At 38.1% G+C, this 12,993-nt stretch overlaps 1 protein-coding gene across 1 annotated transcript; it reads right to left on the reverse strand.

Moving 5' to 3' along the window:
* Positions 1–280: 280 nt before the first annotated feature.
* On the reverse strand, positions 281–10,777 carry nlrc3l (NLR family, CARD domain containing 3-like). Its single transcript, XM_073490209.1, has 12 exons — positions 10,415–10,777; positions 9,675–9,887; positions 8,809–8,901; positions 7,806–7,980; positions 7,389–7,536; positions 7,092–7,184; positions 6,514–6,866; positions 5,634–5,849; positions 5,095–5,270; positions 4,606–4,876; positions 3,807–4,022; positions 281–2,119 (listed from the first exon to the last, which is right to left on the reverse strand). Exons 1-12 carry the CDS (start codon positions 10,438–10,440, stop codon positions 1,724–1,726), a joined length of 2,376 nt encoding a protein of 791 aa, XP_073346310.1. The 5' UTR covers positions 10,441–10,777; the 3' UTR covers positions 281–1,723.
* Between the last annotated feature and the right edge of the window lie 2,216 nt (positions 10,778–12,993).

Here is a 12,993-nt window from a genome sequence, read left to right on the forward strand (position 1 = left end):
TCGCATGTTGAAGACTGTTTATAAATTGTTTTCATCTCAGTCTTGATGTCCTTGTGACACCTTGTAATAGCTGACTGATTTGCTTTCCTTCCCTGTAAAACCAACATGCACATATTGTACTGTAATGTACTGCATGCACTTGTTGATCATTTATCCAATAAACAACTTCACCGATTCCTCTTCCTCTAGTGACATTTCAGTTGTAGTTCCCTCGGCTACAAACAAAGTATACAGACTAATGAATAAATAATGAAGTCACATAAATGAACTATTCATTGCGAAGTGTTGATGATGGTTTACGCATGTTTAATTATAATGGTGCCAATAACATAACCACCCAATATAAATCCAGAGCTGAGCAAGACACAAAAAAAGAAAAAGAAAATACAGGAACCACCTGTCCATAAAACTTGGACATTTATCATCCATTTTCACCTTATCAATCATATTTACGGGGGCTGAGCGAGTACTCAGTTGTATACAAGTAAACAGATAACATACTTTTTACCAGTAAAATGTGTCAATATCCAACTCAGGATGAATAAAAAAATCCTTGTGATCAATAATACTGATCTGAAGCTCAATTCTGAGGCTGTTCTTCTAATATATAATAAACAACTTGCGGTTACCACACCCACTTCCCATTTAAACCCTGTCCATTCAGAGTACAAATACAGATAATCTCAAACAAAAAACATAGTTGGGCGAACAGATACAGATAATGGTGTAATCACTCATCCGTAGTATTTTCCAGATTTTTCTCGAAATCATGATAACTTCTTTTACACTTCACACAAACAAACAAAAAGCATTAAATATCCCTTTTAACAGAGAAGACAGTTCACAGTGTGATCTTTTCACAGAGAAAAACAAAAGATCTTCGCTAGAATTCCCCCTTTAGTCACTCTTATTACTGCTGTCAGGTGGTTACATGAAAACCTAAAACAAAGACGTAAACAAATGCTAAAAGCATGCAGAGTACCACATAATATATTCTGATGTGATGAACTGTTGCAAAAAAGACAGAGGAGCAAATGTATAAATTCAGGAAGTACAAAAACACTCAGAGACACAGACAAACAGTATGATTTAAAGCCACAACTATTTAGAAATAAAGCTTTTCATTTATAAATATAATTAATTTTCATCCAGATTCCATTTGAAAACACAAACAAAACAAACTATAAATTTATATCACTATATATGTTTCCTCCAACAATCTAAGGAGTAGAGCGGTGTGTGACACTAAAAATGCATTATATGGTTTGCATATACAGATGGGAACATCGGTTTCATACTGCTGTATAGTATAAGGTTTTCTTTGAATGATCAAAGTCAGATTCCTCACATTTTCTAATCACATTTTCTGATCTTTGCTGCTGAGTTTACATTTTATGAATCTCTAAAGAGTTCGTTTCTTCTTTTATCATTTCAATGTATTTAGGTGTGGACAAAAATATCCATAAAACTAAATAAAAGATGACAGCTGAATGAAGTAAAAATCCATTGCGGGAATGCATTTTTATTAGTGCTTGTTGTAAGACATGACAGACTCTTCTGAAACATAAATGCATAGAATAACATTTTATTTTGTCTGGTGAAACTCTTTTATGTCTTAATCAAAATTATTGAAAGACATTTAATGTTGTGGAAGCCTAAATGACACAAACTCTATCAAATCACGTTGAGTTCTCAAACTTTCTTGATTCGATCTCACACAGACTCACTCATCTTCCTGGATCATTTCTCTAAGGCACTCCTTTAAGTTTTCCACCCGGTCTCTATTGTTCTCTTGAGCGTTCTGTATTGTCTGCTCCAGCAGCCGCTGTGCCTCATCCAGTCCACTCACCTTGGGCGAGTTGCGGCTGAAGAGACACCCGCTCAGCTGATTGTGGTGGCAGTCCGGGGAAAGCATGCCGCACAGAAAGCGCAGGAACATGTCGTATTGGCCCAGTGGGGCGTTCAGGGTTCGCCCCAGGGCACACTGGACCAGGCCTGCTGCTGATTTGGTCTGATCCTTGGAGGTTAACTTCCAGGGCAGGTGCAACAACCCGGAGTCCAGCACGTTCTTGTTTTCTAAGCGGAACAACGTGAAGACGTACACAGCAGCTATGAACTCCTGGAGGAGAGAGGACATACAGTGGCTTTAGATTATTTCTTTGGGGTATCCCCAGGGCCAGGCAGCATAAGGGCATGTGTCTCTGCTACAGGGATATTTTACAGGCAGCTGCAAGTTTTGTTATTTAACACCAAGTGAAATATTTATATTTACTCCTAATCATGTGTTAATGTTTGTAAGTTGTTTTGTTATCTTTTGGTATAAGCCAAATATACAAAAACAATTGATATTTATATCAAAATTCCTCTCTATTGGTCTATAAATATGTTTATCAAATCAAATCTGATTTGGAGCAACTAACTAAACTCGCCTATGATATGAAACCAAAATGGCGTCATGGTTCAGAGGTGGTTCAGCTAGTGTAGCTAGTAAGCTGAGGTATCCGTGCAGGTAGCAAGTGATCCAATTAGCTGACTCTGCCCAGACTGGGAGCTCGGAGCAACGGGGGAGTGTTGGTGTTGTTTACTATCTTACTATCATCTCTTGAGGTACAAAGTGGCTTGGGGCTAGGTGGTTAGCATGCTAACTTTAATATATATCTCTGCAACCTAATACAGAAATGTTCTGTTGATAATTATTTTTTTTTTACTTTTTAAATGCAGCTTTGTATATATTGCACGTTCAAAGTCGATTTATCTCTCTCATCTTTCTCCCCTGATCCAACACCATAGGTGAGGCAGGTGGAGGTCCTGTACTGCTCCATATTCACTAAGTCACGTCCATTTCTGCGCAATCTAATTAAATACATCACATCACATTGGAGAAGCTAAGGACACTCTAGTTCCCATTCCACTGTGACTTTAAGAGTAGCAGCACCTGTTTTGAGCAGCTACCTAAGAGCACTTCAGGTTCAAAGTCAGCTCATGTCAGGAGACGTGTGTGTTTCCCATGTCTCACATTTCAGTTGAGTACAAAACCACAGGACTTACATCGACAAAGAAAGCAAAAGAGAAACACACCTCTGATAAACGATAGGCAGCACCTCACAGAGCTTATATTACCTGGTGGAAACTTGTGATTTTAAAATCCCAAAGATGACATATATGCGCACACTTTTCCTTCCATTATATCTGAACTAATGGCCAGATAATAAAACATCTCCAGTGTTTTCTAAGTGCAAAGTACATAATAAATGTTAAAGATCATTTAAAGACATTTATAAGACATATTAAAATGCTATGCTTTGAGTAATAACTCAAGTCCGATATGCTCTTTCCTCAAAAATAGTTAAATGGTCTTCTTACAAATTCTTAACAGCATATCTACTCATCTACTACATTATGTTTGGCTTATATAGCATTTTTTGTGTGTGTTATTGATACTATACAATTTTGATGTATTTTTTGTATTTTTGTTGTCGTTTAAAATGACCTCAGGAGGATTAGCAACCACTTTGTGGAAGCTTATGGGCTTCCCAATAAAGAATAAAGAATCTACCCCTGCTCTCTCATTGAGTATATGAATGTTCATTTCAAAGGTTTAACTGCTGGACAAAGAATTCTTATTCTTATTCTACTGTACTAGGTTCATTCTCAGTGTACTTGGGATGTCACAAAAAGATGATCATACCTACACGTGTTAAACTCAGATTTAAGGTTAGCCCAGAGAAACTTTCCCTCCTTCAGCAGACAAATTCTAAAAAAACAGCCATCTAGCATCAAACTCTGTGAGATGGAGAGAGTTGTACCTGGAAGGTGTAGTGTATAAAGCAGAACGTCCTTTTCCCATCTGCGGATGCAGCGGGGAGCTCAGTGCACATGCCGGAATACACCGCCACCTCCGTCAACTTCAGACTATACTCCTTCAAGTCCTCTTCCACGAACACACTCTTGTTTCTCTCCAGCATCGCCAAGGCCATCTTGCCCATCTTTAACACCAGTTTCTTGTCATCAGGCAACCATTTCTGAGTGAAAAGACAATGTCAAAATGAGAAATTGGGATGATGAAGGTAAACTGTTCATTAGCCTTTCTTGGCAAATGTCTCTTTTGTCTTTTTTTAAACATTCAAATTCCAATCAAAGCTCCATTTTTAAAGAGGTACAGGGGGTTCAAAGCTGAGGTCCATTTTTGCGGCAGAAGTTTGGATTACTGTGCAGTGGAATGTGTGAAATTGCAAAAAACACAAACACTATATACAGTCTTAAGAAATATTGAAAATTATAAGCTTTCACAAGGATATTTATTTCAGATTAATTTTGTTAGACTGCATCTGATGGTACAGGAGTTCATGATATTTTGTCCCCCAAATAATGGATCAGTAAATCTCTGCTTGTGAAAAAAATAAACAACTACATTTGAACTAAAATTTAGTACCAAATAAAATAATGACTAAAAGGTTATGAAATGCTGACGCAGAAAACTTGTTGCCCAAAAGCTATTTAGCGTTTTATTTTTGTACATTTAAAAAGATAAGTGAATGGGGATGGTGAATTAAGTCACTAGAAATTATACAACATCACTTAAAAGACAAAAAAGACACAAATTACCAGGTCATTTTCCCCTTTTCCATAGTAGAACTGCAGCCTGCGATTGATCTGGACGATCAAGATGCTGACGTAGAACGGTGTCAGTCTGGGGGGGTGCTCCCCATAGCCACGATAACGGTAGCAGCGCTCGAACACTGTTGCCACCATCCAGCAGACAAATGGCTGACGAGAGAGCATTTGGAGCATCGGCAGGCGCTTGTAATGTGCAATGATCTTCGTTGCTTGATCGCCATCAAAGCGTTTGGTCAGGTATTCGTCTTTCATCTCATCACTGGAAAAAAAAGAGGAGGAAAAGAGATATAATTGAACTACTGAAACAGTTTTAAAATGAATTTAACTGATTTAAGTGTACTGCTGAACCTTTTTTAACATTGTTACTGTACAGGACCAAACATACTTACAGGATTATATATATGAAAAGCTAAAACCAGCAGCAAGTAGAATAAGATACACAAAAACTTAAATTAATACTGACATCTACACACATACCTGAAGCCCTGTATTTCCGTGACAGCGTCTACAAACTGAGATGGTATCTGCGAGACAGCTGCCCGTCTCCCGAGGATCCAGACACGGGCACCACGAAGCACGGTGCCTCGGATGATATTTACAATTAGGACGTCAGGATGTGCTGGGGTGTGGTTGCCATTTATGACTGGAGCATTCTAAAGAAAAGAAAACCAAATATAAATACAAATATTAATATATGAGTTTCTAGTCATTATTTGTCAAATAAGGCACCAGTTAGCAGCCTAGCAGTTTGTATTTTGCACTTTGAAAAGTCCTATATATAACTAATATGATAAATCAGCATTGTCCTCATTAGTGGACATGGAAAGTGGATATTTACATCTTTTAAATAATTCTACTGGAAAGGACATAAAAACATCTTTCTTTCTTATGAGTTACAAATTAGTATCCATCATAATAATTTGATCGGTGCTGGTTAGTTGTCAATAATTCAATGTGGAGGTGATTTTAAATGTTAACGTGAATGGGTCTCAGGTGTGTGTGTGCAGATGGGATACCTCCCAGTCCAGAGGAGCTTGGTAACAATCAAGCGCGTCCATGATGATGAGAAATTTACAATCCTCTTCCTCCAGGAATGTAATGCCTCTACACTCTTTATGAAAATATTCTATGATTTCCATGACAGACATTTCGGGCTTCTTTGAAGGAAGAGGGTTTTTGGTTCGCATATACCAGAAGGTTCGAAATGAAAGTTTGATGATAAACTGCAGATCCTGAACAAAGATGGACAAGGAAATGGTGTTGGTCACAGGAAATTAAGTAAAACAAAATCTTCAATTGTCAGAATTACTGGTGAGAAAGAGCCATTGCATCATCTTACAAGTTAGGTTTTCAAAATATAAGAAATATAACTCAATTATACCTTTAAATTCAAAACTAAATATGATGATATAATGATAAAATATTCATATGTTGCCAAATGTTTTCAGTGTATCATGCATGTCCCTAATTCTTCCAGGGTTCAATATAAATCTCAGTCAGACCAATTAGAGGTTTCCTGAGTGTCTCTTCCATTGTTGTCTCCTCTGCTGCAGCTAGAACAGCTATGTAATTCAACATTAAAGCAGCATCAATCTGTTTTTTTGGTCACTTGGTGGCAGATGTTCACAACAAAGTAAACAACACACACGCATTTGCCATATTATCGTGTTACAAACTTAAGTTGACAAACACTTTGCCCATTTACATCCAAAAGACACTGAGCAACTTCATCATTCATTTGGAGTCCCTTTTATGGTGATCTAAAGAATATAAGACCAAAACAATTCTGGCTGTTTAGCATGAGGGAATGCTCTGCAATGTTTGGTCACTGGGCACTAACTCTGTCGGTCTGCTGTGTGGTGCTGGGCAGGTGGTGTTTGTTTAGTCTTGAATCACCTTATTCGCGCGTAGTTCTGACCAATCCAGGGCGAATTTTCCCACAGACACTGACATCCCAATTCCTGGAATTCCAGTGGTCACCACCGTCCTCACCGGCTGACCATCAGCCTTCTGTAAGCGGAAAAAATTGTTCAGGTCGACATAGGTGTCGGGACTGGGGACCTGGACAGGTGACGGAGGTTGTTGTGGGAACGGGTGGGAGGGGTCGATTCCTCCATAACCACAGGTCGAAATATGGGGCTGAACATAGATGGTATCCAGCATGTTCTGTCTTCCGGCTCGAACGACCCCCTCACGGATGACTTGGTGTTTTCTGATCAAGTACTGCTTCAGTTGAAAACGGACCAGTGCTGGAGGTGAGAGAAAGATAAAGAGGACAGTCAGATCAAAATCACATGGCTGACATTTCAATTGTTCCTGTAAAAATGGTATCTATAAGCATTTAAGATTCCCTTATTTGAAAAAAAATGTAAACTCATATATCATGATTAACGATAGACCTGTTACACGCCTACCATCCACTACCATTCACCAGTATTAACCAGTGTGCTCATATAAAACCAGTGTTCACTTGCCTCTCTTGCACTTTTTCTTGAGTTCTTCTGCCTCTTCTTTCTTGTTGACTTGTTCCAGGCTACTTATCGTATGTAACAGGGCACGATCCTGGCCTGCAGGACAGAATTTGAAGAAAAACATAAAGAGAGTAAGCAATCACTGACAGTAATTACGTCCCTATGCTATCCACGAAGCTGTCTCCTGTATCCTTATTTTCATAACACTGCGTTTTACTGTTCGAGTGGCAAAATTAACATTTCTCTTAATGTTTAGCTCTATTTGTACTATTCATATAGTATATACTATAACTTTCTTACCAAGGACCTCCAAGATCCTGTCCACAAAATCAAGAAGGTCTCCATCCATCACCTGCTGCAGGGTTATGGCTGTTTCCCATTGGTAAAACCACACCTTAAATTTGTAAAGCTCTTCCCTGGTGAGGCCTGACAGAACACCCTGGATACTCTGCAGACAGGAAGAAAGGCATAAAATAACACGTGGTCTTACAAAAATCATGTCAGCATTCTTTTGAATCATGAAGTTTTTTTTCAACATAACCATCAACTGAATCAGACATCAATTGAAAACTGTACTATTATTGGGATTATCACTTATCACTTCAATATGTACGTTAAAATGCATCATCAGGTCTAACAAAGTCCTGAGACCAAAACAATAACTTCTGTGAGGAAAAGGAAATATTAGGCATTGCGGACCAAATGTCATGTACCGACCTTGAATATATGGGGCAGGTCCTGTTCTGGGTGCAGCCTGCCTGGCTGGCTGTTCTCGTCAGCCTGCATTGTGTCATCAGGTTCAACAAACTCAGGTGGTTCTGGCGAATGAGTTACCAAAACCTCATCCATGTCCTCCTCATCGTTGTCTGAAAAATCCCCCAGATCAGATGACCTAAGAGACAAAAGGAGCTATGTCAGAAAGTGCACTGCAAATCCCATCCAAGGATCACCATGAGAACTGCATTTAGTTCAAGTTCAAAGTTCAAAGTTCAAAGTCGACTTTATTGTCAAAACTGCAATATGTACAAGACATACAGAGAATTGAAATTGTGTTTCCCTCTATCCAGACAGAAATAAGAAATATAAGAATATAAAATAAAATAGAAATATAGATCTAAAAATAAAAATAAAAATAAAATATGTACAGCTAAGAGACATTTGGGAATATAAAGTCCGGAGATATAAATTAGCATTAGCATATAGCATATATATATTAGCATATTGACTAAAACATAAAGAAGTTTTTTCTTTCTTTTTTAGCTAGAGACCTTTTGAAGATAGTTCCCACTTGTATAGATAAATAGGCCATATTGATATATTTATCTTAAGTATCTAAACGTATCTTCAAGTAATATACATGTGACCAGCTACAGCCTGGTGGCCTCATTTTATTTACCTCTGAGAAAACACATCAGTGCAATCAGATACGTGACTTGCACTGCAACCTCAAACTGTTTAGGCACATTTAACTCTTTGACAGTTCTGGTACGTTGAATCCTTTCACTATTATTTAGTCACACATTCATTAATTTTCCTGTCAAATTTCTGCAAGTGGTGAATTTGAGAGCAATGAGTAGATTTCCACTTTTTGTGCATTAACATGCATCTACAAAAAGCATTAAGTAAACATAACTATTGCTGTTCATCACATTGTCCAGGTTCGTGACAGACAATTATGTTCATGTGTGTGTCTATGTGTGTGTGTGTGAGCGTCCTCCACCTGGTGTCAATGACAACAGCTCCTGGTGGTTTGGTCTGCTGCGTGGTCATGGTGTAGAGCGTCTCTGGAGACTCTGAGCGAATCATCTGCAACCTGGCAAAGAATTCACCTGGTTAACCTCCTATAAGATGTTTCTAAGTCACTGAAAGCAAACTTGAACTTCACAATATAACACAGTGGACCATTACAACCGTTTGCTTTTACTAAAAAGAATCAATGTAGTCTTAAATAGATCCTCCATTTAAAATTTTGGCTGAATTCCAAAAACATTAACGCTGAAAGTTGAGTGTTGCAATATTTTCTTCAGGGAGGACCCCCAAATCTCTCAGCCAAATAGGTGCACCTAAGTCTCCCACAAATCTAGGGAAACACTGGTGTACAGTTGTTTAATCTTGGGTATAAATGTAGAATGTTCAAATTTTCCTGCTCAGTGAAATGTGTAGATAATCTTGTAACTTTGAATATGGAAGAAGAAACCTCCAGTGTCATGTGTAGGCTGAAATACTCCTGAAAGGAACCTATAGCCATGATCTATCTCAAGCAATCTTTAAGTCTACAAACTAACTTGCATACTATACTAGAGTTAAATGCAAGGCCAGCCTAGAAGGTAGGAAATCAAACTTGTGAGTTGAAATTTTGCTGTCATCTAGAGCCCAGAGAGGAGAAACAGACTTGGAAGTCATAGTAATTAAACAGCAAGCCCATCAAAAGCTTAGGTGCAGGGTTAAACTGGAAAGGTTAAAGATCACAGGAAAAGTACCGTCAGCAGTGATGCAGTGCCATCTGTGGTAAACTGGCCAAAACAACAATAAAGAACAAATAGACACACTGGGATGAAGCTCAACTATTGAACCAAGACACAGTACCCTGTCCCCTCATGAGCTGTCGACACAGGTGGCCCCATAGGAAGCAGAGAAGAACAGTCCTCTGCAACCTCTTCATCACATCCATCCATCTCCTTCTCCTCCTCATCACTGTCACTCTTCATTGAGCCATAGCTGGAGGGAGGCCTCTGGTGTTTCTTCTTCTCCTCCTCATCCTCGTCATCCTCGTCATCCTTATTCTCCTGCCTCAAGATGCTGAGGATGACAAAAAGAAGGTGTTATTGTCTGGTTTTATATGAGTAATTCCAGTCCATTTTCAGCACAACCAAACATCAACAAACAAAACAAAACACAATTTAGAGGTCTGCTAATTAAAAGAAGTTCAAATATCTAAATAGTCAAATTGTTTTTGCCAATTTCTGCTTTTTGTCAGATCTAAATTATCAATGGAAGTTAAATATGATTTCAAAATACAGATAAAAAATATCAATCTTTGTTGGCGTGACACGTTTTTCAAGCACTTCTGAAAAGGTACATGATAAGTCTGGCAGCTGACCAAACTCTTGGCGTGCGTGGGTGTGTCAAACGAGAACAGCACACTATAAATAGTTAATAAACCAGAGACGTAACAAACAAGCCTAAGTAAATGAACAAAAACAACTAAATTAACAAAATATGAATGATTTAGGTGAAGTGTTTCACCGTTAAAGTCCGGTAACTTTGACAACTCGCTCTCACAGTGATAACAAATCAAAGATGGCTACAGACTGTGAAACGCTCACCTTTCAACCTCAGTGTCCGGGTCCATGTCTGTGGTAGAAGCAGGCTCACACAACACAGGTGTACAGGTGTACAGGTGTACAGGTGTACAGGTGATTCAAGTCTTACTTATCGCAGTAAGTTCAGCCGTCACATCCAAAAACCGTGCTAAAGTCTCTGTAACGAACAGGCTGTCTCCCTCCGCCGCTGCTACTATGAAAACGTTATTAACATTACTACGTACACGCCACGGCCTTATGACTTCACAGAGGCATTAATGTTTCTCAACAAATAAATAATATAGATGAAAGAAGCTGTAAGATGTAGGGTAACGTCAACGAGACTCCATTTTAACTTGTTTCCTCTTCAGCTCTAACTTTCGGTTTCGAGCACAGTCAGTTTCCGGACAGCGTGCCTTCAGAATAAAAGCACACACTCCGTACTCAGGTCATCATTAAATTTGTAGGTGTGTATGTGTGTGTGGATAAAAACACCTTATATAGGCTACTCATAATCTAAATCCTGTCCACTAAAAAAATCTTTAGCAATTCACGAACTACATGCTCTAATTGGCCTGTACATTATACTTTTGTTGCCAAAGAAATTAAATAATACATCATTAGGAGTCAGCTTTAAAAGAGGTCAGCCTTTACCACCGTAAATTATGTGCATCACTATTTAACAGGTGTTACATAAATATATATATTTATATATTTCTTATAAAATCTATACACTATCCAGTCCAGGGGTCTGCAACCTGCAGAGCTTTTGCTATATTAAATATATTATATTATATTAAATATTAAAAAAAGTGGCTCCCTGTGGCTTTGACATCTTACATGGAAATTAATATTTTTTTTATCATCATCACTGTTCTAGGCCTACAGTGATTCTTACATTCTCCGACAGTAAAAATGCACAGCCTACACACAGAATTGTATCTGTTCTATCAAGTTGTGATTTATTGAATGATCCTGAATATCATTGTGTTTTATGCTCAAGCCTGAGGGTTGATCGCTGTATGTGGTAGAGGATAAAAAAGGATTAACTCACACTGAAATGGACTAAAATAAAATGTAAACTGGCCTGTGTTTCTTTTTCTTACTTTTACTGTTTTTAAATCTAGGCTGCCACTATATATTTTATTTATTATCAAATGAGGCTAGTTTTTATTTTGTACATTTTCACAAACACAGGGAGGAGTTAAGTAGGTCTGCATATAAAGTTCTGTATTGCTACTCTATTTCTATTTATTGTATTCTAGTTCTTTTGTTTCATAAATGCACCAAAACATGGCATCATTGAAATGGAAATGCAAAGTTCAATTACCGTATACTGTAAGCATAAGTAGCCCGCTGCAGAGTTGCCACATCATGTGAAAATATAAATGAATGCTCATTTAGGCCCATTTAGGCCTATTAATAATCTTGATAGGCTAATTTAGACTTTCTAGGCTGCGTCACCTTCATCATAAGACACAAATATGTTTTGCGGCTCCATAAAGATTTTTTTGGTGAGGGACGGGGGCTAAAATGGCTGTTTTGATAGTAGAGGTTGCTGACCCCTGCTCAAGTCAGTCAGCAGACATACAGTTGCTACTGCAGTAGCGGTGTTATTTTAGATCACACTACCTTGCTTAGCATGACCCTCCCTAATCTGCCTATGATTTGCTACATCCTGCCCATTAAGTAATGCACATGTGCAACTCTCACCAAAGATCGAACAGATGTCTCACTGCGTAGCTAAAACGGAGCATTCAAGACAGTGTGAAAGGGATGCTGCAGCAGTGCACCATGAGAAAAATATTGTTTTTTTTAAATTCATGTATACCTATTCTACTAGGTGAAATATTTTAAATACATTGTAAAATGAGGTCTATGTTATGACAGATGTTGTGCTTACATATTTTGAAGGAAAAAAAGATCCTTAATATTCCGCTTTTATTCTGAAGGCTTCAGGCGCATACCGGAAGTGGAGTTACATTTGAGTCAGGAACTCAGGTGACCCTTCTTCCTTTTTTCCCCATGTGCAGAGTAAGCACTACTCATTAAAGCAGACTTGCATGAACTGTAATAGTATGAATTCTGGATTTATTTGACCTGCATGTTCTTGGACAAAAACAATGTTGCATGTGCATCTGAGCCCATTTAGGCAATGTGATTGTGATTGTGGGCTATATCAATAAAGTCGACTTGAATTGACTGAACTCAATTTTAGAGTTTAACTCTTTTTAGATGACACTTCGTAGTAGTTGTTTGTATCCTCATAACACTCTTTATCATAGTTATACAGCATAGATCTACTTGTTAACATATTTATTTTAACAAAATAGGTGTTTAAGTAGTTGTTCTGACGACTAAGCTGCTCTACCAGAGGAATCAAGTGCTTTGAACTTGGTAGGAAATACTTTACCGTGAATCTATCAGAATTGCCTTCCTTTATAACATGCTTAGACTGTGGTTGATCAATCTAACATGTGGGCAAAACCAACCTAAAACAAATGCATGACCTGACTGAATGAGCTTCCTTGCTTTAAAAAAAATGCCAGATTTAATCAGATTACTTGAACACATTTAGGTACAATGACACTGCCTTGAGTTAA

Source organism: Pagrus major, chromosome 2 (genome assembly GCF_040436345.1).
Source record: "Pagrus major chromosome 2, Pma_NU_1.0".
NCBI lineage: Eukaryota > Metazoa > Chordata > Actinopteri > Spariformes > Sparidae > Pagrus > Pagrus major.

What these genes read in the sequence shown, in the direction of transcription:
- nlrc3l (XM_073490209.1), bottom strand. Translation starts at nt 10,440, where the DNA reads ATGGACCCGGACACTGAGGTTGAAAG. An exon ending in ACAGCTCATGAGGGGACAGG is followed by an intron (nt 8,902 to 9,674) that starts GTACTGTGTCTT and finishes ATTCTTTGCCAG; the next exon opens with GTTGCAGATGATTCGCTCAG. An exon ending in CAGAACTACGCGCGAATAAG is followed by an intron (nt 5,850 to 6,513) that starts GTGATTCAAGAC and finishes ATCTTTGTTCAG; the next exon opens with GATCTGCAGTTTATCATCAA.